The sequence below is a fragment of the Trypanosoma brucei genome, chromosome 10, assembly GCF_000210295.1.
Source record: "Trypanosoma brucei gambiense DAL972 chromosome 10, complete sequence".
Taxonomy (NCBI): Eukaryota; Euglenozoa; class Kinetoplastea; order Trypanosomatida; family Trypanosomatidae; genus Trypanosoma; species Trypanosoma brucei.
In genome coordinates, this window is record NC_026743.1 from 2,756,626 (window position 1) to 2,779,971 (window position 23,346).

At 45.7% G+C, this 23,346-nt stretch overlaps 10 protein-coding genes across 10 annotated transcripts; 9 read left to right on the forward strand and 1 right to left on the reverse strand.

The window, feature by feature from the left end:
• Window positions 1-178: 178 nt before the first annotated feature.
• TbgDal_X14180 (RNA-binding protein, putative) lies at window positions 179-2,710 on the forward strand (the record flags this gene model as incomplete). The annotated part of the gene is made up of 1 exon (XM_011780282.1): window positions 179-2,710. The coding sequence occupies one exon, from the start codon at window positions 179-181 to the stop codon at window positions 2,708-2,710; it is 2,532 nt and encodes an 843-aa protein (XP_011778584.1).
• A 395-nt stretch (window positions 2,711-3,105) lies between these two features.
• Window positions 3,106-3,468, reverse strand: TbgDal_X14190 (hypothetical protein, unlikely; the record flags this gene model as incomplete). Its single annotated transcript, XM_011780283.1, has 1 exon — window positions 3,106-3,468. One exon carries the CDS (start codon window positions 3,466-3,468, stop codon window positions 3,106-3,108), a length of 363 nt encoding a protein of 120 aa, XP_011778585.1.
• A 2,746-nt stretch (window positions 3,469-6,214) lies between these two features.
• On the forward strand, window positions 6,215-6,562 carry TbgDal_X14200 (hypothetical protein, unlikely; the record flags this gene model as incomplete). Its single annotated transcript, XM_011780284.1, has 1 exon — window positions 6,215-6,562. The coding sequence occupies one exon, from the start codon at window positions 6,215-6,217 to the stop codon at window positions 6,560-6,562; it is 348 nt and encodes a 115-aa protein (XP_011778586.1).
• A 1,500-nt stretch (window positions 6,563-8,062) lies between these two features.
• On the forward strand, window positions 8,063-8,452 carry TbgDal_X14210 (hypothetical protein, conserved; the record flags this gene model as incomplete). Its single annotated transcript, XM_011780285.1, has 1 exon — window positions 8,063-8,452. One exon carries the CDS (start codon window positions 8,063-8,065, stop codon window positions 8,450-8,452), a length of 390 nt encoding a protein of 129 aa, XP_011778587.1.
• A 1,090-nt stretch (window positions 8,453-9,542) lies between these two features.
• On the forward strand, window positions 9,543-13,034 carry TbgDal_X14220 (hypothetical protein, conserved; the record flags this gene model as incomplete). The annotated part of the gene is made up of 1 exon (XM_011780286.1): window positions 9,543-13,034. One exon carries the CDS (start codon window positions 9,543-9,545, stop codon window positions 13,032-13,034), a length of 3,492 nt encoding a protein of 1,163 aa, XP_011778588.1.
• A 982-nt stretch (window positions 13,035-14,016) lies between these two features.
• Window positions 14,017-15,138, forward strand: TbgDal_X14230 (dynein arm light chain, axonemal, putative; the record flags this gene model as incomplete). The annotated part of the gene is made up of 1 exon (XM_011780287.1): window positions 14,017-15,138. The coding sequence occupies one exon, from the start codon at window positions 14,017-14,019 to the stop codon at window positions 15,136-15,138; it is 1,122 nt and encodes a 373-aa protein (XP_011778589.1).
• A 707-nt stretch (window positions 15,139-15,845) lies between these two features.
• TbgDal_X14240 (hypothetical protein, conserved) lies at window positions 15,846-17,762 on the forward strand (the record flags this gene model as incomplete). Its single annotated transcript, XM_011780288.1, has 1 exon — window positions 15,846-17,762. One exon carries the CDS (start codon window positions 15,846-15,848, stop codon window positions 17,760-17,762), a length of 1,917 nt encoding a protein of 638 aa, XP_011778590.1.
• A 358-nt stretch (window positions 17,763-18,120) lies between these two features.
• Window positions 18,121-19,125, forward strand: TbgDal_X14250 (hypothetical protein, conserved; the record flags this gene model as incomplete). The annotated part of the gene is made up of 1 exon (XM_011780289.1): window positions 18,121-19,125. One exon carries the CDS (start codon window positions 18,121-18,123, stop codon window positions 19,123-19,125), a length of 1,005 nt encoding a protein of 334 aa, XP_011778591.1.
• A 1,154-nt stretch (window positions 19,126-20,279) lies between these two features.
• TbgDal_X14260 (hypothetical protein, conserved) lies at window positions 20,280-21,326 on the forward strand (the record flags this gene model as incomplete). The annotated part of the gene is made up of 1 exon (XM_011780290.1): window positions 20,280-21,326. The coding sequence occupies one exon, from the start codon at window positions 20,280-20,282 to the stop codon at window positions 21,324-21,326; it is 1,047 nt and encodes a 348-aa protein (XP_011778592.1).
• Window positions 21,327-21,701: 375 nt separating this feature from the next.
• TbgDal_X14270 (hypothetical protein, conserved) lies at window positions 21,702-23,063 on the forward strand (the record flags this gene model as incomplete). Its single annotated transcript, XM_011780291.1, has 1 exon — window positions 21,702-23,063. One exon carries the CDS (start codon window positions 21,702-21,704, stop codon window positions 23,061-23,063), a length of 1,362 nt encoding a protein of 453 aa, XP_011778593.1.
• Window positions 23,064-23,346: the final 283 nt, after the last annotated feature.

Sequence of the window (23,346 nt, forward strand, 5' to 3'; positions counted from 1 at the left end):
GTTGCGATAAGTCGTAGAGTGCCACACATCTGACGAACGGTAACCTTTCCCTCGCAGATATAAGGGCACGCACTCACCTGTTCCTTTTAACTCCTCTGGGCGGCCGTCATATAGCGGAAACTTCTGAGTTGATTGTCGTCTCAGAACTTTGTGTAACTCTTTCTTACCGTTGCGTAAAATGAGTTCAACCAAAGAGCCTCTACACATGTTCTCCTTAGGCGTAACGGAGCGCTCATGGGACGATGATGATGGAAATGCGCAGCATCAGCAGCGTCAACAACCGATGCCGCTTAAGGTAGGATCTGAGCAGGGTGGTGGCGTTTACAACAGTAACGTTGCACAGCTTCAGGCCCATGGGCGGTCCGACTTTGGCGCCACGGGTGAAATTCTGGGGTCGTCATCCTACCCGTCCAATACACCACCACCAGGGACGGGTTCCAATGCAATGGGGTGGGTGCGTTACACTGCGATGGACTTTGAGCTTCTACTCCACGAGGGAAAACAACCTACGGATGATATGCGCCGTTCGCAGGTCTACGCTAAGTGGTACCAGACGAAAAGGTTAACTGATGATCGCGTTCTCCCGCCCCTGACAAATCCTCGCTATGACGCGAAGGGCGATGCGGAGGCCCCGTGGGATCCTGTGGTCCCCATGCGTATTCAAGGCCAGCAAAGCGTCGCCGGAGGCGGCGGCTCAGAGTTGGTAGGAAAAGGGGGTATTCGTATGGAGCTAGATACCAAAAACCTTCAGCAGGCACATGAGCAGCAAACGTTCAACCCGTACGCGATGTGCTTTCAACAGCAAGACGACAATATAATGAGTCCAGGAACGCAGTTCTTTGGCGCCTATGCACCGACGCCGCTAGCAACGATGGCAACACCAAATACGTTGCGTGCCTACGCTCACTCTCGTATGGGCACACAGGTTCGCAACAACAACAACGTTAACCGTGGGGAAATTACACAAATCATGGCACCTGTGGCGGGGCAAACGCTTTACAACTCGGACTGGAATGCGACTGGCGACTTCACAGCAGCTCAAGGCATGGTGCCGAATGTCTGTCAGCAATATTACACTCAAGAACAAATGAACACCTTTGATTATTATGCCGACCCGACAGTAGTTAATTACTACAATACGGCAACCACCAATGTGACTGATCACACGCAGATGCAACCAGCCATAATGGCCATCGCCCCTACGGGAGATATGGGTGCATTACGTGGCCCTGCTGGTAGCGCTGGCCCAATGGCTGGTCCGAGTGGAGGCGCTACTCGAGGTGGTAGACGTAGCGGTGGTAGGGGACGTGGAGGTAACAGCGGCAAATGGGGTTCAGGCGCGGCGAGAGGTCGTGGCACAGCCCCTCGTGAGTCGACGCAGCCGTGCTCCGAGTTGTTGGAACATTTCCGCACTGACGCGGCGAGTGGTGGAGTAAGCCAGTGGCGCATTGCTCATATTCTTAACCACGCCGTGGAGTTTGCGCAAGATCAAGAGGGTAGTCGCTTTATTCAGCGTGCAGTGGAGAGCGCCACTCATGATGAGGTGGACGCTCTCTTCCGCGAGATTTTCGAGTCTCCCCTCGAACTGGTAGTTGACGTCTTCGGTAATTATGTACTGCAGAAGCTTCTTGAGGTGGGAAATGCGCGCCAACTTGCCTACGCTGCCACGCGCTTACAGAACAATGTTGTCAATCTCACCCTTCAAACATATGGGTGCCGTGTGATCCAAAAGTGCATTGAAGTGATGCCCCCCGAAGGCCTCGATATTATTCTCTCTGAACTTAGGGGCAATGTAGCGAAATGCATTCAGGACCAGAACGGAAACCACGTGGTGCAGAAATGCGTGGAGGTTATTCCGCAACGTTGCGGCTTTATTGTCTCGGCGTTCTCTGGACGGGTGATGGAGCTGGCCACCCATGCGTACGGTTGCCGCGTTATTCAGTGCATTATGGATCATTGCCCCGACCAGGAGGAAGCCATTTTTTCGGAGTTGCTTGATTGCGTAGGTACTTTGGCCACAGACCAATACGGTAACTATGTCATTCAACATGTGCTGCAGCACATGAAAGATGATGAAAAGGTGGGACGCATCTTCGACGCCTTGAAGGGGAACTTCTACGAATCCAGCAAGCAGAAATTTGCATCTAATGTAATGGAGAAACTATTTGTGCGTGCTGACCCTCAGCAGCGTATGGAACTTGTCAACATGATGTGCTCACCTATAGGAGATGACAGTGGTGAACCTGTTGAGGTGTTGTCCTTTAAGCGTTCGTCCGCTCCCAAAAAGGAAAACGTTGAGAAGCAGCGCAACGAGTACGCCAAAAAGGGCCGTCGCGACAGAGAACGCGATCGCGAGAAGGAGAACTCTCTTGGACTTGTGGTTGAAGTGCAGTTGGCGGGAAGAGAGCCTCCCAGCATGCTTTGCCTTATGATGCAGAATCCTTTCGCTAATTACGTTGCCCAACGCGTACTTGACGCCGCTCACGTTGATCAGTACGTTTGCCTCATCGATAATATTCAAAAGTTCCTGTTGCCCATCAGCACCTACACATATGGTGCCCCAATCGTGCAGCGTTTGGTCCGACGCGAGTTAGTAAAGGCTCCCGACGACGTTTCGCTAAATCTCGCAGTGAGTGCTGTTTCTGCAGGGGGAAGGGGCAGTTATGGGCACCACCGCAGGGAAGCGCGCGAGCACTTCGATGCCGAGTGAAAAAATAAAATAAAATAGTTGATAGGAGTTGTTGGACAGTCTGAGTAAATGGATGAAAAGGGAAAAGAGAAAAGGGGAATAGTGGGTGGTGTGTGACGAAATGTAGAGATGCATCACCGCAGTGAGAGTGACGTCGAATTGGCGTCCAATTTCCATATGAGGTCACGACGTTCCTCACAAGCATGAATAAAATGAAATGAAGAAGGAAATTTTTTTTTAAAAAAAAGAAAAATCAAAACCAATATCAATTAATAAATAAATATATTGTGTCCCCTCCATTTCCCTTGGTTGTCTGCTCTTTGTTGTTTTTTTTTCTTCATTTTACTATTCATTTTATTTCTCTCCATCATGTCACATAATCCCTCAAGCTGTGACCCAGAGGAGGGAAATGAATATCAAGAGGAAAAGATATTATATTTCAACATGTTTTGATGTAGAGAAGGATTGCACGTGTGCGTGCACTTGAAGGCGTTTGAAGGAAAGGGAGAAGAAAGAGGGAGGGGAGAAGGAATAGTGATGGAAGGAAAGAGAGGAAAGAAAGAGAAAAAAAAAGAAAAAAAAGAAAAAAAAGGGGAAAAAGAGTAAAGGAAGAGCAAAACTAAGACATGCAAGAAAAAAATAATATTAAATGAAGAAAGAAGAAACGAAAAAAAAATAATATTGAATAATTGAGAGGGAATGATTGTTGTTGTTGTTTTTTTTTTTTTTGCTCCCTCTTGTATTTTGTAAAGAAAGAAAAGGAAAAGATACACGTACATCCCATTTTCTCTTCATTTTCTTTTTTTCATTTTCTTTTTTTTCCTTTTGTCTCCTTTCCTACGTGAAGATTAATGCAAAAAAGATATTTTGTTTACTTTTTCACCTTTTATCCCTCCTGAACTCTCGTTACTTCTGTTATATTTTTACGATTTATTACTTCTCACTAGTGTTTTGAATGTTGGTGTTGGTTGAGTGTTCTTTTTGTTTTGTTTTTGTTTTTTATTATTTTGTTTCGGATTTTTATTTGTTTGTTTTTATTTTCAATTTTTTGTTGTTGTTGTTGTGATTTAGCGTAGTGACGACTGAATGGGACGAGAAGAAATACGATAGTGAATAGGAGAGTTTTTGTTTGTTTGTTTTTTGTTTTTGTTTTTGTGAAAAAGAGAAGTAAAGAAGGAGGAATCGAGCGGAGAAAAAATGGTGGGATGAAAGACAAAGAAAGAAAAAAAAATAAGAAAAAAGAAGCGATGATGATGATGATGATGATGATGATGATGATGAATGGTAGAGAGAAGAAATTTTATTATGTTGAGGAGTGTAGTGAAAAGGTGACAAAGAATTTTTCAAAAAGGAAGGGATTTTGCAGGTGGAAAAAAGGGAGACGTTTAGTTTGAAAATGAAAGTAAATTGGCTGAATGGGGAGAGGGATTTTTTTAAAAAAAAAATTAGTAATAATAATAAAATCAGCGAATAGACGAGTGGAATGGCAAAATAACAATATCAACAACAACAGATTAAAAGGAAGGAAAAAAAAAATAGAACAGAGTAAAAGTAAAAATGCCAACAGAGCACTACTACCACCGAAATCAAGAACAAAACAAATCAATACGGAAGGGGGGGGGGAAAAATACGGAAGAAAGACGATGAGAAACGAGGGAATTCAGAAGAAGAAAAAAAAAAGAGAGATAAGGAAGGGGGAGCGCACGAAGATGTGAATGAGTGACAAAGCAAATATAACCAAAAGCAGTTTATTATTATTATTATTATTTGTTATTGTTATTGTTGTTAGTAGACAAGAAGGATGAGTGATAACGACGTACCCATTTTTGTCTGTGTTTATGCTTGTGCTTGTGTGTGTTTTTTTTTCCCCTGTGATTTGCGAAGAATATAAATATATATAAATATAAGTATATATAAATAAATATATATAAATATTTACTTATACAATATGTGTTCGTCTGTGTTGTTTTTTTTTGTGTGTGTGTCTATGAGCTGCGAAAAGAATGATGAATGAAAATTTATTTCTTTTAAACACTATGTTTGAAGGAAGTAAAGGCTATAGATTGTTTGACATCGGTGGTGTGAAAGGGGACAAAAAAGCAAAGAGAGGTCAGCTTTTTGTGTTTCATTTGTTTTCTTTTTTCTCCTTTTTCTCCTTTTTTTCTTTTTTTAAAAATCACCATTGAGGTGAACAGGTAGAGGTGTTGTAGAGATATGAAAGTGGATACAACGACGCAGAGCGTAGCGTAGACAAAAATTAAAAAAAAAATTAAAATAAATGCAGAAGAAAGGAGGAAAAGGTGTGTGTGGCGGATGTGGAAGGGGAAGTGACGAAAAAAAAAATGAAAGTGAGAAGCATTCACTCCATCTCCATTTTTTCCTCTTTATTTTGTTGTGCCCGGAAATTTCTTTTTTTTTTCTTATTGGACCTTTAGGGAGGACGTTGATGCGTTCTTCTCCAATTTTTGTCTTACTTCTTTTATTTTATTTTATTTTATCTTATTTTATTTCTTGTTTGTAGTGCTGTGCTTTTTCTTCGTCTTCTCTTTGTCTGTTTTTCTTTTTCTTTTTTTGTTTTCATGTGCTGTTTGTGCCCCTTCTTACATTTTTTTTTTAACACGCAAATCCATTTGATGGACTTGCTTTTGTGGAGCTGGGGAATCTCAGTTTCGAAATATACAATAATAATAATATTATTATTATTACAATAATATAAATATTATTATTAGTGGTAATATTTATTGTAGTGTTCGTATCTTTCCTTTTCTCCTTCCATTCCATTCCATTCCATTCCCTTTTCTTTTTCTTCTCCCTTCTCCCTTCTCCCTCTCCTTTCTTTCCTTCCTTATGTTCTTTTTCTTTTTCCTTCTGATTTTCCTCATTTTACATGTTGACCTTCCGTTGCAGAGGAGTATTTATTATGCTTGTGTGTATGTGAGGGGGAAAAAAAAGAAGTGAAAAGAAATGTGAAGGTGAAGGCCGAGTGGGATGCATCGGGACGATTGTTATATTTGCTTCATTTATATATATATATATATATATTATTATTATTATTATTATTATTATTACCATTATTGTTAATATTAATATTATTATTATTACTACTACTACTATTTGCCCGCTCCTTCTCTTCTCTTCTCTTCTCTTCTTTAATTAATTTAAATTTACTCTTCTCCATTCCCCACCCTAACTTTTTTTTAGGCGTCGTTGCGTCTCCTCTGTGCCCCCGATGCCTAAGGTTGCTTTTTGTATTTATTTCGCTGTTGTGTTTTCTTGTTTGTTCTTGCGCACGTGTTGGAATGTACATGATTTTCTAAATTAAGAGAAAGAGAAAGAGGAAAAACGAAATATTCGCAAATGCTTATATATTAATATATATATATATATATATATATTTAAATATGTGCATGTATATGTTTTTTTTGGTTCTATCTACGCGTGTTTGCGTCTGTGTTTGTGTTTGTGTTTCTTTCTTTACGAGGAAAGGCAGTAACTGAAAGGAATGCGTGTAGGATACCTGGGGAAATGGAGGAGAGGGATTTTGTGTTTGTTCGCCTGTGTGGAGGAATGAATAAAAAAAATTCTTTTTTTTTAAAAAAAAAGAAAGGCGACGCAAAAAAGAAGAGGGACGGTCGTGGGAGAGGAAAAGGGTTATATGAAGTGGGTCATTTAAAAGGAGCAAAAAGAAGGAAAAAAATAATTAAGGAAAAGCAAAAAACAAAACAAAACGAATTTAAAAAAACAACAACAACAACAGGGCAAATGGATGAAAGGGGAGGGGGGAAAAAAAAGGGGGAGAAGAGTAAAGGAGCGAAACGGGAGAAGGGGATCGGTAGAAGAATGACAGGAATATATATTTTATATATTATTTAGCTGTGGAGAAATTGAAGTTTAGGGGTGATGAAATGAAAAATGGGAATTAGTGCGTATATATATATGTGTGTGTGTGTGCGCGCGTATGTATGGCTATTGTGCAGTACATTTACGAGTTATTTAAACATATGTATCCATCAGGAATAATTGAACATGAAGACAAACAACCAAACAAGCAAATGAAACGGAATAGATAAATGAGAAGCAGAAGGTGAACATGATGGAGTTTTGATTGTGTGTGTGTGAGTGTGTGCATTTGGTGGTGTAAGAGTAGGAGGAGGGAAGTGAGGCGTTAGTATAATGAGGAAAAAGATGGGAAAGCATTTTCTTCTTTTCTTCTTCTGAAAAAAATAAAAAGGAGTAAAGGGGGGAATGTCAACTGGGAAGGGAAGACAAGGCAAAGTGCGAATCCTTCCCCGCATGCCTGTTTTATTTTTTCCTTTCCTTTTTTTTTTTAGCAACTGCTGCTGCTGCTGAGGGCCCACTCTCTTTGTTTATTCCTTTTTGTTATACGCCCTTCATCTTCTCTTTTGTTTCTCTTTCCCTCCTTCTTCACCTTCACCCTTGTTTTTTTTCTTTTTCTATTTCATTCACTTCCCTTCTTCTATCAGTCACCATATATACACGTGTGAGTTTGTTAGCGGTACCGTCTTGTTACTACTTTTATTTGGCTGCTTTTTTTGTTTTCACTTTGTTTTTCTGTGGCATTGAACACCATTGTCAAAACCTGCCTACAGTGATGTTCATTCATTCATTCATTCAACTATTTTATTTGATTTTATTTTTGCGCATGTGTACTCCTGCCATCTTTCCATCCATTCCAGTTATCCTGCGTAGTTGAACTTTCCCCTCGTTCCTCTTTTTTTTTTTCTTTTTTGTAAAATATTGACATTAGTTATAAAAGTGTTGATATGTCCATTGTAGCGCACTCGTAACACTTCCCGTGCATTCAGCATTTGCCCATACATATTTATTTGCTTATCAATATATGAATATATGAATATATATATATATATTTATGTGCATTGATAATTGCACGCGTTGGGAGAAGGAAATGCGGGGCACGTGGTGGCAACGGCAAATGATTTCGCAAGGATTGACAGCAGATATTTGTGTAATGTCCCCCCCCCCAAAAAAAATAATGGTAATAAATAAATAACAAAAAACAGAAAAAAAAAAGAACAACAACAAAAAGAAACAAAAACGGGTGTAGAAAAATGTACACCACACAAAAAAAAAGAAAAGAGATTATGACTTAAAGGCGTGTAGGAAATTCTTTGTAAAGAACTTTTAGTTTCACTCTGCTCTCTTTTATCTCCTTACTGCTCTGAACACCATTATCTTTTATTTTTATTACTTCGTTTTCTTGCATCTACATAAGGGATCAGAAAAGGAAGGAAGGAAGGAAGGAAGGAAGGAAAAGAAAAAAGGAGACAAAAACCAAAGAAAGAACTCAAATAATTAAAAAAAAAAGAAGAAAGAAAGGAAGGAAGGAAGAAAATGCTTTCAAGACAATTAGTAACGAGGTGCGGCATGGGCATACGACCAGCACTTATCAACCAGGTTTCCATGGGATGTGGCGGTGTTTGCTTCACGGGTTTACGCTGTGAGAAACGCGGGGTTTCTCAAATTGCTGCCAACCTCGCAACTCACGCGCTTCAGGTGCCATCATGCTTTTCACTCAGCACACTTTTGTATTCACCATTGGGTACTGCCATGCTCATTGTGTTGGCATATAATATGGTGGTAGTTGGAACCAAACAAATGACATATATCATGGAAATTACAGGTAAGGATTATGTGCAGGATCAGCAACTGCATCAAATTATGAAGTATGGTATCCTGAGTTGCTTACTTCTTGCGATGGAGGTGCTTTTTGTGGAGGTGTGAAGTATAATATGAGGGTTATTATTCAGTATTAGTAAGGAAAGAGAAAAGAAAAATGTTGTAGGTATGAACTGAAACTAGGATACAGAGAAGAAGAAGAAGGAGGGGAAGGGGGCAAAAGAAAAAAAAATAAAAATAGAAACGCATCTACACATGGCTCGGAATGGGGCACGAGCGTGTTAAGGTGAATTAAAACAAGTCTCAAGTAATGAAGCGAACCACTTATAGCGTCCCACGGTAGTGATATCTTTTGTAAGAGTATTTTATTGCGTACGATTCGTTCGCATCGGAGTCGTAGTCACAAGTGCCCTCCTTTTTTTTATAAAAAAAACCTTTGTATCGACTACATCCTGAAAGGGGAAACACACTGAAAAGTGCAATTATCAATAAAAGGAAGAGGACTGGGGATGCAAAACAAAAAAAACGGATGGAAAGGTAGGGGGTAAGGAAGTTACATATCAATGTTCAATGAAACCAGTGAAATGGGGATAGGTCATGTACGCACGCATATACATATATATATATGGTAACTTTGTCTGTGCGTGTTTGCATGTTTGTATACCTGTGAAAGTCCTCTTGAAGACGGTGACAATACCAGCGAGTATGAGAGACGGTAGGTCTTTAAGAGAAGAAACGCGACGCGTGTTACCTTTTTTATTTTTCCTTCATCTTGGTATCTTTTCTGTCTTATTGTGAGTTTTGGGTGTTTTTTCCTTTGTTTATGTCTCACTGTTTGATACCCAGTGTCGATAAATATTTTTTACGTTCGCCTGTTGTGCTCCACCATTCGATCATTTATTTGTTATTGACATCACTATTATTATTATTATTGTGCCTCTCTGTATTGTGTTGTTTTCGTTTGGTGGCAGGTCTCCCCGCCCAAGGACATAGTGTTGGTGACAGAGTGTTACTGGACGCACATAAACACCTAACAGGAAGTAAAGGAGGCTTGGAAACGAAAGAAAAAAAAACATAAGTAGATAAATAATTGAAATAGGTAAAAAGGACGGGACGGAATACCTTCAGCACTTTGAGAGAGAAAAAAGTGCCCTAACGGACCAAAAAGGGGAGGAGAAGCGAAGTCAAACGGGGAATGTCCTCGCGTGAGGAGAGGAGAAACGATACTGCGGATGAAAATGGAGAGGAGGAGGATGAACTGTTCGAAGAAGAGGTGGAGGACGAAGACCACTTGACAGCCGACAGGTTTTCACCCGTCAGCAACATTGGTAAGGAAAGCATGAGCCCGTCGGATAGAAGCAGAAGCATTAACCGTTCAGCTGAACTTAAATCAGGGAAAGAGAAAGGTGTGTATTCCAGTCTCCCTCCGAGGAAGCCTGATATAACGGAGATTACAATGCAACTTCCAGGTATGGGTGATGACTTCATGACAGTTCATGTGCGGCTCACTCCCGCGATTGACCTCCAGCCTCCAAAAGGCAACTGGTTGAAGGAGGTTGAAAAGGATGGGGAAATTGATGAAGAGGCACAGGAAGAGGAAGAGCAAGGACGAGATGAAGAGGATGAGGAGAATGAAGAGGAGGAGGACGAGGAAGGGGATGAGGATGAGGATGAAAACGGCACAGTGCCGCGCAAGAGAGGCGGCACGCAGTTGGGGAAGGGCAAGAAGGAAGCAAATGAAGAGGAAGAGGGAGATAATGAGGAAGAGGAGGAGAACAGTGATGTAAATGCCACCAAAGAACGGTTGTGCCCTCCTTGGCTACTACCTTTGCTAAGCGACGATGCATTCTACTGGGAACATACACTAGATAAAATGTTTGGCTACGAGCTTCCACCAAGTCCAAATATCGATGCTTGTGGTGACCCGAAGAGTGCCATTAGAAGGCCGAGAACAAGTAGGGATGATGGTGACGGGGATGCAGAAGACCAAACTGGGGACAAGCTCAAGACACCTGATAAGGTTGTGATAACGGATGCAGCGGATGACAAAAGTGCTGCTAGTGGCGACAGTAGCGACGCCGACGGAGATATTCGTGAAGGGGAGTTATCCACGATTACCGTTCCAACCAACCAAACGTCTAAGCAGCTAGAAGCACAACCTCGCCCCGCAAGATTCTCCTTGCAGTCGTCATCTTCTCTTGGAATGAATGTACAAAATCAGTTTCCCAAGCGGCCGGTGTTGCGTTTTACAGAAGCCAGTCGCCTCTTCTATATTGTGCGTTCTATCGGCGGTAAACGATGGTACTTGCTCGATACACTTCCTATGCCTGAGGAAGAGAGTGAGGAGGATGTAGAGGAAGAGGCAATGGAAGAGGTAGAGGAAGGTGAGGAGAGCGAAGAGGATGAAACAAACTCTGCGAGCGGCAGCACAGAGACTGGTGACCAGAATCTGGACGAGGAGCGCGAGAAGAATGTGGAAGATGACCAGGCCAAAGAACCGATGGAACAAGCGGTGGGGGCTCAGCCTGACGTCGATCAGGTAGAAGAAGAGGAGGACGACGGAGGCGTACCGGATGCAAGTATGCTCGATATGCAATCTGTTATCTGCATTGACACACTTACGCTAGCCGCACTGCGGTGCCCAGCGGCTCTTCGCACCTGTTTGGTGCAGAAGGACCCTATTTCTCTGGCGTGCATTGAGACATGGATGCGGTTGGATGTCAACATCGCACTGCCGATACTAACCACAATTTACCGCACGATGCTTGCCATACGTGCAGAGGCCCCACGGCTACCGTATTCTCTTCCCGATTGGAAATTCGATTACAACATCTTCTTAACATCGTCCTACCTGGCGCACCGTAAGCCGCAGTATCCGCGGCAAACTGCAAATTTGGTTTCGAGTACCTCTCAAATTTTGACTGTGGTAGACTCCCCGTGCGTAGGGGAGAGGCAAAGTTATGAAACTATGGCTGGGTTACTTTCGGTTCGCACCTTCCCATCAAAGCCGATTCTATTACAAAACTTGAACCATGTGGTTGGAATGCGGTTGTTCGTGTGGCTTATTACGGAGATACCCCATCACGTGTTGCTGCAGTGGGCTTCCCTGAAGTCGTCGCCTCCGGATTCTGGGAGGAAGGACGCTGAAACTGGTAGCGAAAGTGATGACGGTGACGATGAAGAGGATGAGGAAGGAGACGGCAAGAAGAAGGCTGCCCGCTATATCGCTTCGGTTGTAGACGCGTTCTGGAAACGCGTTCCCAGCGTGGACGGCCCTTACTTGATTCTTTCTCCCTTCTTGAAGGCCGTTGTCGTGGAAGTGCGTCGGCGCCAGCGGCGGGAGCGGGAGGGATTCGGTGCATCGAAGTACACACTAATGGAGTGCGTTGCGCATGCATTGCCCAAACGTATAGAAGACGGCAAACCAAAGAAAGATCCACTGGTAGCATCCTCATTTTCTCTCTTTCCTCAGAACTATGGACCCCCTGAGTTGTCCACGCCATCGCCACCAAACCAGCGAGTGTATCAAAGTGACCTTGTCATACTACTACTCACACTGACAACGACGCCTGCTACACGAGACGCAACAACCGTGCGGACGGAGCGATTGGCCCTGGGTGTTCGATCGCATCCACGCCCCCTCTCATATGCACCTGATGGCAACTATGAGCTTCTAACGTATCTGCTGAATAAGAAAACGGAGAAGGTTCGGACTCCCGTGGAAGCTGTACGGTCGGGATATTTCCGTGTCCTGTATCTTTCCCTACTGCGTTTCGTGGCGCCTTCTTCTGTTATGCTCCTACTTTCGGTGACACCACTCTTTTCTGTCATGGGACCGGCGGATCGATGCCCCTTGCCTCAGCTGCTGCACGCGTGGCACATTGAGTGGGATTTTTGCTTCAGGGGTCATTTAGATCACTTTATAAATACATTTTGGAATGAATTGTATTATCGTACCCTCGAGAAACAGTTTGACGACGCAACAGTGTTACGAGCGAAGCAGTTGATGCTTCTGGAAAAAGTGACAGAACGGCGCAATCAATACCTATTTGCCATCCGGCAACTGAATTCGCGCGCACGTCCTCTTTCTGCAAGGGCATTCGTGGGGTTCCCGGTCCTAGTGGGGGAAGAGTGCGAAGAAACTTTGGCTATTTCCAGTACACTTGAGGCACTCCCACCGATAAAACCCAGGAAAATAATTAAGAGCAGTGAACACCCATTAAACCTCTCGCCGTACAGTGAGGACTGGCGACACGAAGAAGAACACGTGCGATACATGCTTGCTTCCTTACCCATGGCGCCACGAACGTATTTGACCCCAGAAACATTACATTTACTATTGTTTGATGTGCCACATGCCAATCGATATGCAATACATTACCTCATGCGCGGTTGCGGCGTTGTCCAAACTCAAATTAACCCACTCAAGGGGGCTGCAGTGCCTGCGATGGAGTATGCTCTGCTTACTCGAAATGTGGAGGCCGTTTTGATGTTGCTAGCCACTGGGGAAACATTGGATGATCAAATGCTGGGTGGAATGGTAAATGGTGAAGCGTGGTTATACGAGGCTTTCCGTGGAAGAGACGCCATGAGGCTGTTGGCGGTGTGGAGGAAAAAGGAACAGGAACGCAAGTCTGATCCAGACGTGAGGTTTGGTGTTCTCCGAACGATCCCGACATCGGAATGAAGGATCAAAACTTATCTGTGTAAAGTGTTCGATTTTTTTTTGTTCTTGTACCTGCATATATATATATATATATATATATATATATATAAGTGTTTATGTTTATGTGTATTTGTATTTGTATTTGTATTTGTTTCGTTGTTATGGCGCGTTTTCTAGCTTCACTTTCCTGAAAAAAAAAAGTTGACGTTGTTGTTATCATTGTCGTTGTATTCTTTTTCGTTTGTGCAGATGGTGTTCCTGCGCGCAGATGAAGAAGACGACGAAAAAGGAAAATGTTGGGTTTTTCATTCCCAAGCTTTTACTGGATGTACAGAAGCTGAAGTGCATTTGTGCACTAAGTATGTATTCTTGTAATTTACCGAGTAGTTTAAGATAATGAATTATTTCCACCCCCCCCCCCCAAAAAAAAACACCCCTAAAAGGGACAAACACTCTACATGTCTTACCTTCTTTTATCCGCCTTGTGACAGGAACCGGCTGACAGAATGGGCCCTCCGCGGTACTGTACGTTTTGAAGAAAGAGAGTGGATATGTATGCAAATTTTGCAGTTTAGCATTTTAAAAATTTCTTCCACACTCTGAAAAAGGGAAGGGAGGGGGGTTGGTTCCGTTATTAGGTAAACCGAGAAAAAGGACCTATTGCTTTGCTTAGAGAGGTTATGAGGAATTCTCTAACTTCAAAAATATACCCTTGCACTTGTTTCTTTTGCGCTTTTGTTTTCATTCTTTGATGGTGAATCAAATATACAAGGTGTACATATATTTGTAAGGAACAGTTGTTGGGTGATCGGTTGTGGCGTACCCTCATCTTGTTCAGCTGAACTCATACCAGTGACCTACGTACAAAAGTACATTTAGAGTCACGCGTTAGGAATTTTTCAGTTTGCACACTCCACGAAGTCTCAAATCTCTCTGCGCTGGGAGGGAGGGGACTTTAAAAAAAAAACATTGACAAGCAGGCAAGAGGAAAAGAAAGGTAGCAATGGGGTTGCTTAAGGTGGAGACTCACGTTATTAACGACGATGTGCAGGTAGATGATGTTTTACAGGAGCAAAGGCTCAGTGAATCCGTTCCTCTCTCACGCCGACTGGAAGTAAGGAAACATACAAGTGGGCAAGGTGCCGTAGAATGTAAGGAGAAGGCAGCTACGTCGCAAATGTCTTCCCCTTACACTCAATTAGTGGTAGCGGGTGAAACAACACCTTCCACCGACATACGGAGGTCACTAATGGCGCAAAGGGGTAGCAAACTTCCCTCCTGCACCAAAGAATGTGCTTCCAATACGAGTGCCAATAAGACTCCACTAAGTGCGTTGAAATTATCCCAAAACGCCTCGTCACCTGCTGCCAAACTTGCCTTCTTGAAAAGGCATAACAAGGCGCCTTCTGTATCCCACCCGGGAGGTGCTATCCTTCCCGCACTGATGACGAGAGTTACCGATGTGGAGACGTTACTTTACACTCTCCTCCCCCCTCAGCGCATAGTGTGCGAGGAAACAGGGGAAACGATTGTGAAGTCGGTCTCATTAGAACAACCGTCTCGCGTTGAAGTAGCTAAATTGCACGAACGGACACTGCAGCAGCTACAGCAGCGTCGGGCACGAGAATGGGGAATATGCCCGCTTAGACGTGAAATCTATACCGAGTTGTTCGATGAACTTATTAGAGAAATTACGCTTGAGGAACCCGCACGTGGTGTCTTGTTGCTTCGTATTCGTGATGAGATGAATCAAACCCTAGCTGCTCACCGCGCCCTTGCCGAGCGAACCTTACTTTTCGCCTCAAAGCAGCGGATGGAACCACTCGAAGATATCAGTGCCCTTCGTCAGCGGATAAAGGAACTGGAAGAGGAGCGGGAAGAATTACTGGTGAAGCGAAGGATGGCAACTGTGCGGGAGGAACAGATACAGAGCGCGCTTCTTGATGAAAACACAGCTAGGGTGAAGTTGTGGCAAGATGAAACTTGTTACTACCGCCGCGCCAACAGACAGGTATCACAGCGCATCAAGACAGAGACGGAGCGCGCAAATGCCCATGGTGTTCAGGTGGATCGCTTTGTTCTAGAGGGAGGTCCCCCATCGTCTGACCTCGGCGTAGAGCTCTAGCGTGGATCTGTTGGCAGGAACACAAGTGACATTTAGTGTGTGTTTGGTCGTGAGACGGGGAAGGGGAAGCGGGCGAAGTTGCTTTTGTTTTGTATCCGCGCTGTTCCCCTATTTTTATCCCTTTCCTCCCCTTCGTGCCGTTACACCGCCTGGAGTATTGTGAGTACATTCCCCTTGACCGCAGCACTTTAAATGTTTAAACATGTATGTAATGGATTCGATAAAGTACTTCGAATGTGTCTGTCTGTCTTCCACTGAGAGCTCTTCCCTTTGTCAGGTGACACAGGATGTTATGTATATGCATATGTTGTTGAATGTAACGACAATAGCGTTCCAGCGTACCCGGTTGTCCCTTACGTTTCCGGACTGCAATGTGCGTGTGCTCGTGCTTCTGTAGGTCCACAACAATCAAGGGCATTACCCAGTACCCCCAATTTGTGCTATACGAAGCCGAACGTTCGTTTTTGCGCGTATACCATCAACTGGGGCCCTTTCTTTCTTCTCTCTTAGCTCATTTCTTGCGGCTGTTTGTGCTACTTTACTTCGAGTGATTGTTGTTAATGTTATCATCTGGAATGTACATATATACATGCACTTTTTGTATGCTTGTTTAAAGCGTCAACGCTCTGCACATTGTGCGCAAAGCTCAATAGTAACAATAGTAGGTCAATAACTACGTGGTCAAGGAAGGGCTGATAGGAACACAAATGCCACAGGCAGGTGTGAGTGGGAATCACACCACTTTGGCCACACCCTCTAATGACTGCAATGACAAGGAAATATTGGATATTATTCAACAACGCGGTGCGCCACATCTCTATTGTTACCCGAGTGTGCGTGCCCACTCCGGTGTCCGTTCCTGTTACTATGCATCCTGCGGCAGAGGCCCAACTTTGCCGCCACCACTCCGCACCGTCCTGTCGGCCGCTGCCTCATCATTTCACTGCCTTGTTCAGGGGAGAGGTGTAAACATGACGCGGAGAACAGTGCGTGCGGAAGCGGAAGAAGAATGTATTGCAAAACAAATTTCTCCATCGTGCGGGGCCCCCCTTGTGAGTGATAGCACCGTTAGTATGGTAGATGCAGTCTTAAGGCATTTGTGTATGGTCAAAGGCACCCCTGTCTTTGTTCCGGGCTTTTTATCGTATCCTTATTACAATCTGCTTGAGCTTTTTGATCGGTGGGGACTACATATTGTAGGTTACGATGTGGATTTCGTGAAAATGCGCGTAGACGAGAACGACCTTCGGCTGAAGGCAAGATCGGTGGGTTTGGCCGGTAGCACCCACTTTATGGGTAATGACGCCAAACCCAACAGAACAGGTAGTATTAAAAACAGCCCACCGCTTCTTTTGTTCATAGGTGTCGGCGGCCGCCCCATCTCTAACATTGAGAGCATGACGCATCTTGTGCGTGCTGAGTTTCGCGCGGTAACCATTGAGTTGTGTCCTCTTACTGCTGCGTTTCTGGACCGAGAGGATTCACAAAAACTATCAGCACGGGCGGATATCTGTGTCATGGCTATGGATGGTGCTGGTGAATTTGGAGGGGCTCTTGCGTTCACTGGTGATCCCTTGTTAGCAGATGGAATCCTCCAGCAGTTGCACAAGCGACCGACGGCGTCATCGCGGGATCACTGGATTGCATTGGCGTTGCACATCGCTCATTTGTTGGTGTCAGATGGCAAGAGTTTTAAGTTCGTGTTGCACGTATTGCGCTGGTGTTCGTTGTTGATGAGTAGGAAACGAGGAGGCAGTGCGTCAAGACCCCACGCGGACCATATTTTTCAATTTCTTTTAGCAACAAGGACGAAAAAACCATTGAGCGGCCTACACACTTTCGCAGAAGTTGGAGAAAGTTGTGATGAAGGCCGCGACAAGGCCACTGCTACGGTGCCACCTCACACCAGCAATGACTTGTCGTTTTCAAAACCTCATCCTGGTGTCATTGCCTGGCTTGAGGAGGCCATTGCAAGGGCTCATCAAGATGCCATGTTGGAATGTTTTTCGTTTTGGGAATTTGCTAGTAGCCTGCGCAACGATGTGGAGGTTGTTTCTGCTGGAGAGCCCCAAACGCCAAAACAATGCGTGACCTGCCATTCCAATGCTATTTTTGTGCGCGTCCGTGAGCCAAAGCTCGCGGCACGTGCCTTGTTGGGTGCTGGTTTTGGTGCAACCCCTCTCACCCCGCATTGGTGGGGCGGAAGGCAGCAGAAAACAATGGATGGTGCCAAGATGTTGGTGAAAGGCTATTTAAGACGGTTGTCACCTCACGACATTGTTCTTCTTCCAAAGTGCCCTATGTGTGAAGATTTAGCGCAGCATGCTTTGTGTGTGCCGTTGTACCCAAGCATGAAGTACACTAACAGGGAGAAGCTCCGCTCGGCCATGCAGTCAGTGTTTCCATCCTCACTCTTCAGAAGCCCCAGTGACAAGTTTCATGACCACGTGAAGGACTCCCAGGAGACTCATGCGTACCACTCTACAGCTGTTAGTAATTTAATTATTCAATGCAAGAGGAGCATTAGTAGAGGTGAGTGGTCAGCTGTTTTTTCCGATGCGCAGCCACTCTTGCTCCGGTGCCTCTTTGGCCCAATCCCGGCGTATGTGGTATCGAAGTTATGAGAATAACGCGGGGCAGAGTATTTTTTTTTTGCATGTAAGTCGTGAATTCCTGGAAGAAGCTGCATATGCGATTGGCCTGTGTCCGTCGCCCCGCCCCATCTCTTCTGTAAATTTCGTAGGAGACTAAACTTGTAAAACAGGGAGAAAGAATAGCGAAAGCGACCGTGTGAATGCGGGCACAAGTGCATATATACATTGTGAGTACTATCCAAATAAGCGAAAGTTTTATAACGTATTTCGGTGCTTTCCTTGCCTCTTTGATTTTCCTTTCACTTTCCCTCATTGTGTACTACACACATTTGCTGCGACTTCTCAATGCGAACCGTAACAGTATTAGTTATAGGGGTAGTGTCGTGCGATGACTGATCCTGTGCGCCGCGATCCCACGGAGTTTCTTCGCGTCCTCCGCCGCATGTCGCGAACGACATCATGGCAGAAAACAATGCTCTTTGCTTCAAAGGGCCGCATGGTGGGTTACAGGCTTACGCGTGAGCACTACAATACTGTTCTCTTCTCCCAGTCACTCTGGGGGCGCGCGTTGGAAATTGTGCGGGTTGTGCGGGCGATGCAGGAGGACAAGGTGCAACCCAACGGTGCAACGTACTACTACATTGTTAACGGCATGGGAAACGCCGATCACGGCTGGAATTACGACTTCAGAATAAATCGTCGATTGGAGAAAATACAACACTGGCGTGTTGCATTGGAGGCGTTGGAGGCGTGCGAAGCTAATGGGTTTGACTCAACCGACACTATGCACAACTCGGCATTGATTACACTGGTGATCCCAGGTTTTAATAGGTGGCAGCAGGCGAGTCTTTTGTTACAGCGGATGCTCCGGGAGGACCGTCGCATGCATCCCACAATGGTGAAGTTTTACCATGACTGTTTAGTACGCAACAACAGGCCGCGGGAGGCTAGTTCTCTCATGCGTCTTGCCGCAGAGCGGGGGGTGCACGGGTATGAAGACAAATGGGAGGCGGACGTATATAAGGGACGGCCACTAGATAGTGAAGTTATGAATGAGAGCGAAGGAAATGGGCTGCGGCGGCAAGCTTCCTCCCTCGCTTTCGCTTCACTGATGTTGCGTGGTGATCAGAGGCCGCTGCCAGAGAATTTGCAGGCACTACTGGAGGAAGAAACCACGAGGAATATTGAAGCGGAGCGCTCCGTTCCCGTACCGTTTTCTGCAGGGCTTCATGCTACTGAAATAAATAGCGTGTTCCGGCCGCGTGTGTACAGACAGTTATGGTACAAGTGGCAGCACATCGCCAACCGCTACCGGCCCACGGCCGCTCTCAAACGGCGGCAGCTCGCCCCACGGGATTCTCCAACTGGTATTCCGGGGTTTTACCGTATTTGATGTGGCAGTTGCTGATGTGTGAAGTTGTGTGTGTGTGCGTTATTTCCTGTGTCATTCGCTACTTTTGTGATATAGTCGTTTTTTTTCTTTCACATACTGTCGTCATTAAAGTAATTTGTCTTCGATTTTCGACTCCAAAGCTAACATTTTTGTTCTTGTTCCTTGACGCCGCGAGTATCTCTGCCAGTTCTTCGGTTTCCTTGAGCGATCGTTGAGCTTATTTGGGTCTTCTTTCATCTGTAATGGAGGCGGGGAAATGCATCGGCCCCATCCACCAGCCGTATTAACCCTGTCTTTGTGGCTTGGCAGCATTGAGTTGAGGTCGTCTTGCTTTTTTGGTGTGTGTATCCCGTTGTCAGTTCTTGGTGAAGCGAAGAACCGCATATGGGGAAGCAGTGTTGAAAGTCTTCTTCTCTTCACAGTTTTGGTTTTTGTCTTCCGTGTATTCTCGCGGGCGCTGCGACCCCCTCACTCATGTGGTTGGGGTAATCCTCCAGCCCCCAGAGAGGTGAACGTTTTGTATCTTTAGGCCCCCCTCTTTTTTTCGGTGCTATGCTCCCCCGATGAACAGATCTTTCTATATCTGTATGTTTTTTCCCCTCACTCGCATGTCACAGTGCCTACAACGACCATCCGTACATATTATATAGTCATTCTTTCTCCGGCCACTTCCCCTCATCTGATTCTTCAGTCTTCGAAAGGAAGTCTGCGGAAGCACGGCGTTGTGGAGAGAGTACGGTATAGGAGGAGCGGAAGCGTTACTTCTAACAGTAGGAGGGAGAAAGAGTGAGAACTGGGGGAGTAAAGGTATACACGTAAGTCAGTTTGAGGGGCGGGGGAGTTCATACACGTACATGCGGTTGGACAGGTAACTGCACGCACTTACGCATACTGGCATACACAACCGCTATTGAAAGGGTTTGTAGGGTGCATTAGAGAACGGCGACAACATTCTAAAATAAATTTAGATGCCTGCGCTCAGTTGGGCGGATAAGGCCCGTGGGCTTTCAGCTTCCAGAAGCGGTGGTGCGGATCACATTGTTAGTCGTAAGACTGACACCGCCCCCTCACACACTGGTCTGAAGGGTGAGAAGAAATATCGACACTACATTGAGGACAGAACTTCAGTTCTACCTCGGGGACTGGAGCCCAACATGTGGGACTTGGTCTGTTCGTACCTTAATGTTCAGGATGTCAAAAAGTTGAGTGGCACCTGCCGCTTTCTGTGGGAGTTGCTGCGCCCTCGTGACAACGTGTGGCGTGTGCAGTTGGACTACTTTAGGGAAGATATGAAAAATTTGTATGGTGAGGGCCGCCTACTCTGTACGGAGTTGTTTGTGCCACCATCTTGCAGTGCTTATGAACAAATGAAACTGGAGTTACAGTTATACATAATGGACACTCATCGTGAGTGGCAGCTTAAGGACCGTGAAAAAACGGATGGCCCTTACGGTATGTTTTCTTGCCCTTTAACTCTTGCTCATGATCCCTCTATCAACGAGGAGGGTTGGCAGGACGAGGATGTTACACCCTTTTCTCAGTTGCGGATAATTCGTGCTGTACGACTTTTCCCTTCGGGGTTATCTACATCCCAAAGTTTGCGACACAATGGAGGCAGTGGCTCAATTTTCACGCCGAGCGAGTACATGATGTTATGCGAAAATATCAATCATGGTGATTTCACAGGCTCTCGTTTGGGTGTGCAGGATCACGTAGATGAGGAAGGCGGGTTGTTGCAGTTTGCTCTCATGGAGACTCTCCGTCGTGCCAAGTATCGCAAACCCCCTCGATGCTCCACGGATGAAGTGCGCACTTCTTCCCACCTGGTGCTGCGTCATTTTGGCGGTTTGCTGCTATCAATATGCCGTTACGAAGCAGAAGACATTTTAGATTCCCTTCTCCACAAGCGGGGCCTCGTGGATGACTTCGTTACGTACTGTAACTACAGGGAGCGATCGACAACGAACCGGCCGTGTTTTCCGTTTCCTTGTCAGTCACGTTACTACATTGCTCCAGAGTTATGCCGAAGGGGCCGTGTGGGTCTTATCATTACGGACTCTGTGCGTTTGCTCGTGGTGGTCGGAAAGGAGCTCGTGACGCGGGACGATGCGCGATGGGACAGTGATTTTGCAGCGGCAGCAGCTGCGGGTCGTACGGTATATGGAGGTGGCATGAACCCTCAGCAACCACGATTGGTGTAGAATACTTTTTGGTGCTTGCGCAAAAGTTTGGTGTGGCACGTGACTACGGTTTCTTTTGACGCACGGATAGGTCAAGGCTCATCTGTGCCTGTTTTCTGGATTTTTTTTTGCTTTGCACACCCTTCACTGAATTTCGACGGTGTGTTTTCCCTCATCGTGGATTACTTGGGTCAGTTGCACATACCTGTAGGCGGTGCCCTTGCGCCATTATATTCTTTTCCACCCAATCTCATAAACTTTTTACACAGTAGGAAACCTAAGAAACCCGCATATTCGGGTTGAACACCGGCTTTTGTTTGCCGTGATTCCTGACTCGTGCGGGACGTATTGTTGGGGAGCTTTAGTGGAAAATCGAGAGCATTAGAGTTTCTCTTAATGTACACTACGACAGCCAAACAGCCCACAATGGTGGGGGAGCGCGCTTTTTCCATGTCGGAGAAAGTTCTCACGTTCCCTTCCGCCGTAACTTCAATGACAGTTACCCCGGATCACGTGTGGCTGGTCATGTCTGACGGAGGTGTGCAGATACGTGATGTTTCCACCACGGAGTTGGTTCACTGCTTCGCTAGCGCATCAAGACCGAGGCGTGTGGTACGTATATGGTCGATTCTCGCTGTTCCAGATCCTGCTGTGGGGTTACAGGTATGGATGGGGCTGTCCAATGGTGCCGTCGAGGTCTATGACGCACAAACTTTCGGCGTATTGCGCCAGCAGACGAAGCACGCGGGTGGGGTATATTGTCTTGCCGAGTTTGGCGGGTACGTGTACTCAGGGAGCAGTGACTTCAAGATTGGGCAGTGGTACGCCGCGGACGCACGCCTCGTGCGGATGCTGCACGGTCATAGCAATTATGTGCGCTGTCTTTATGCCGAGGGCAACGCCGTTGTGAGTGGGTCCGATGATTGTACGGTACGTGTATGGGATGTAGGAAGCGGTGACGCCCAGTTAACGGGACGCTTTCACGACCGCTCGGCCGTGTCTGCTCTGTGTCGTGTAGGCATTACGATGTGGTCTGGTGATGATAGTGGCCGTGTTGTGGTGTGGAGGCTCGACACATGTGAGGCTTTACACATTCTTCAGGCACATAGCGGTCGCGTTTCGTCACTGAAGAAGGTTGGATCACGTGTGTACTCTGGTGGCGCAGATGGCGTGATTGCTGTATTTGATGCGGAGGAGGGTCGTTTGCTGAGCCACGTGAATAATCACAACGGTGCCCGTATTGGCTGCTTACACTGTGTGTGGGAGTGCAGCCGCTATAACGTGTGGGCTGCTGTTGGAGAGAAGTTAGTGCAGTGCTGGCACCAGGACGAATATCGCCCCAGTACGCAGGAACAGGAACGCGTGAATGATATGCGATGGTATTACTCGACGGTGCAGTCACACCACGAAAACAACCGAAGGCTATTGAGACAACAAGCTGAGCTGTCAGATCTCTTGACGTTGGCTAGTGGAGGCGACGCTGCTGTGCAAAAAATGTTAGCAGCAAGTGAGGAGATGAAGCAATCGTCTATTGTGAAATGTTGGTTGCTGCAGCAGAAGATACATGAAGCGGAGAAAAAGGTACAGGAACTCCGAGGGCTTAACTCGAGTATGGAAGTTGACATCTTGAGTCGAAAGCGAAATTTAGAAGCTATCAAAGGGTTTCTTCAACAGACGCTGGACGCGGTACAAAATATACGCACCCATGCTCTCAGGAGTCGGACAACCGTTCCGGTTAACACAACTAATACCGTTTAACGCCAATGCCCCCTTCCATTGCTGGTGTGACAAGGGATTGAAGTAACCCACCTAGAGAAAAGAAGGTGGATATTTCCATATAAAGGTGCTGGCCCTCCACCTTAGCGGGGGGGGGGGCGCAGGTCTTCTCACACAGTGTCAACAACGGTGAGTACTCACTTGGTGGATGTCATCAATGCAGGTTGTGCGGGCCGATGCGGCACGAAACTTATACGTGTTTGTCCGCGGAGAGTTTACTTTTGTCGTTATCCCATAGAAAGAGTTTATTATTACTGCCATTTTA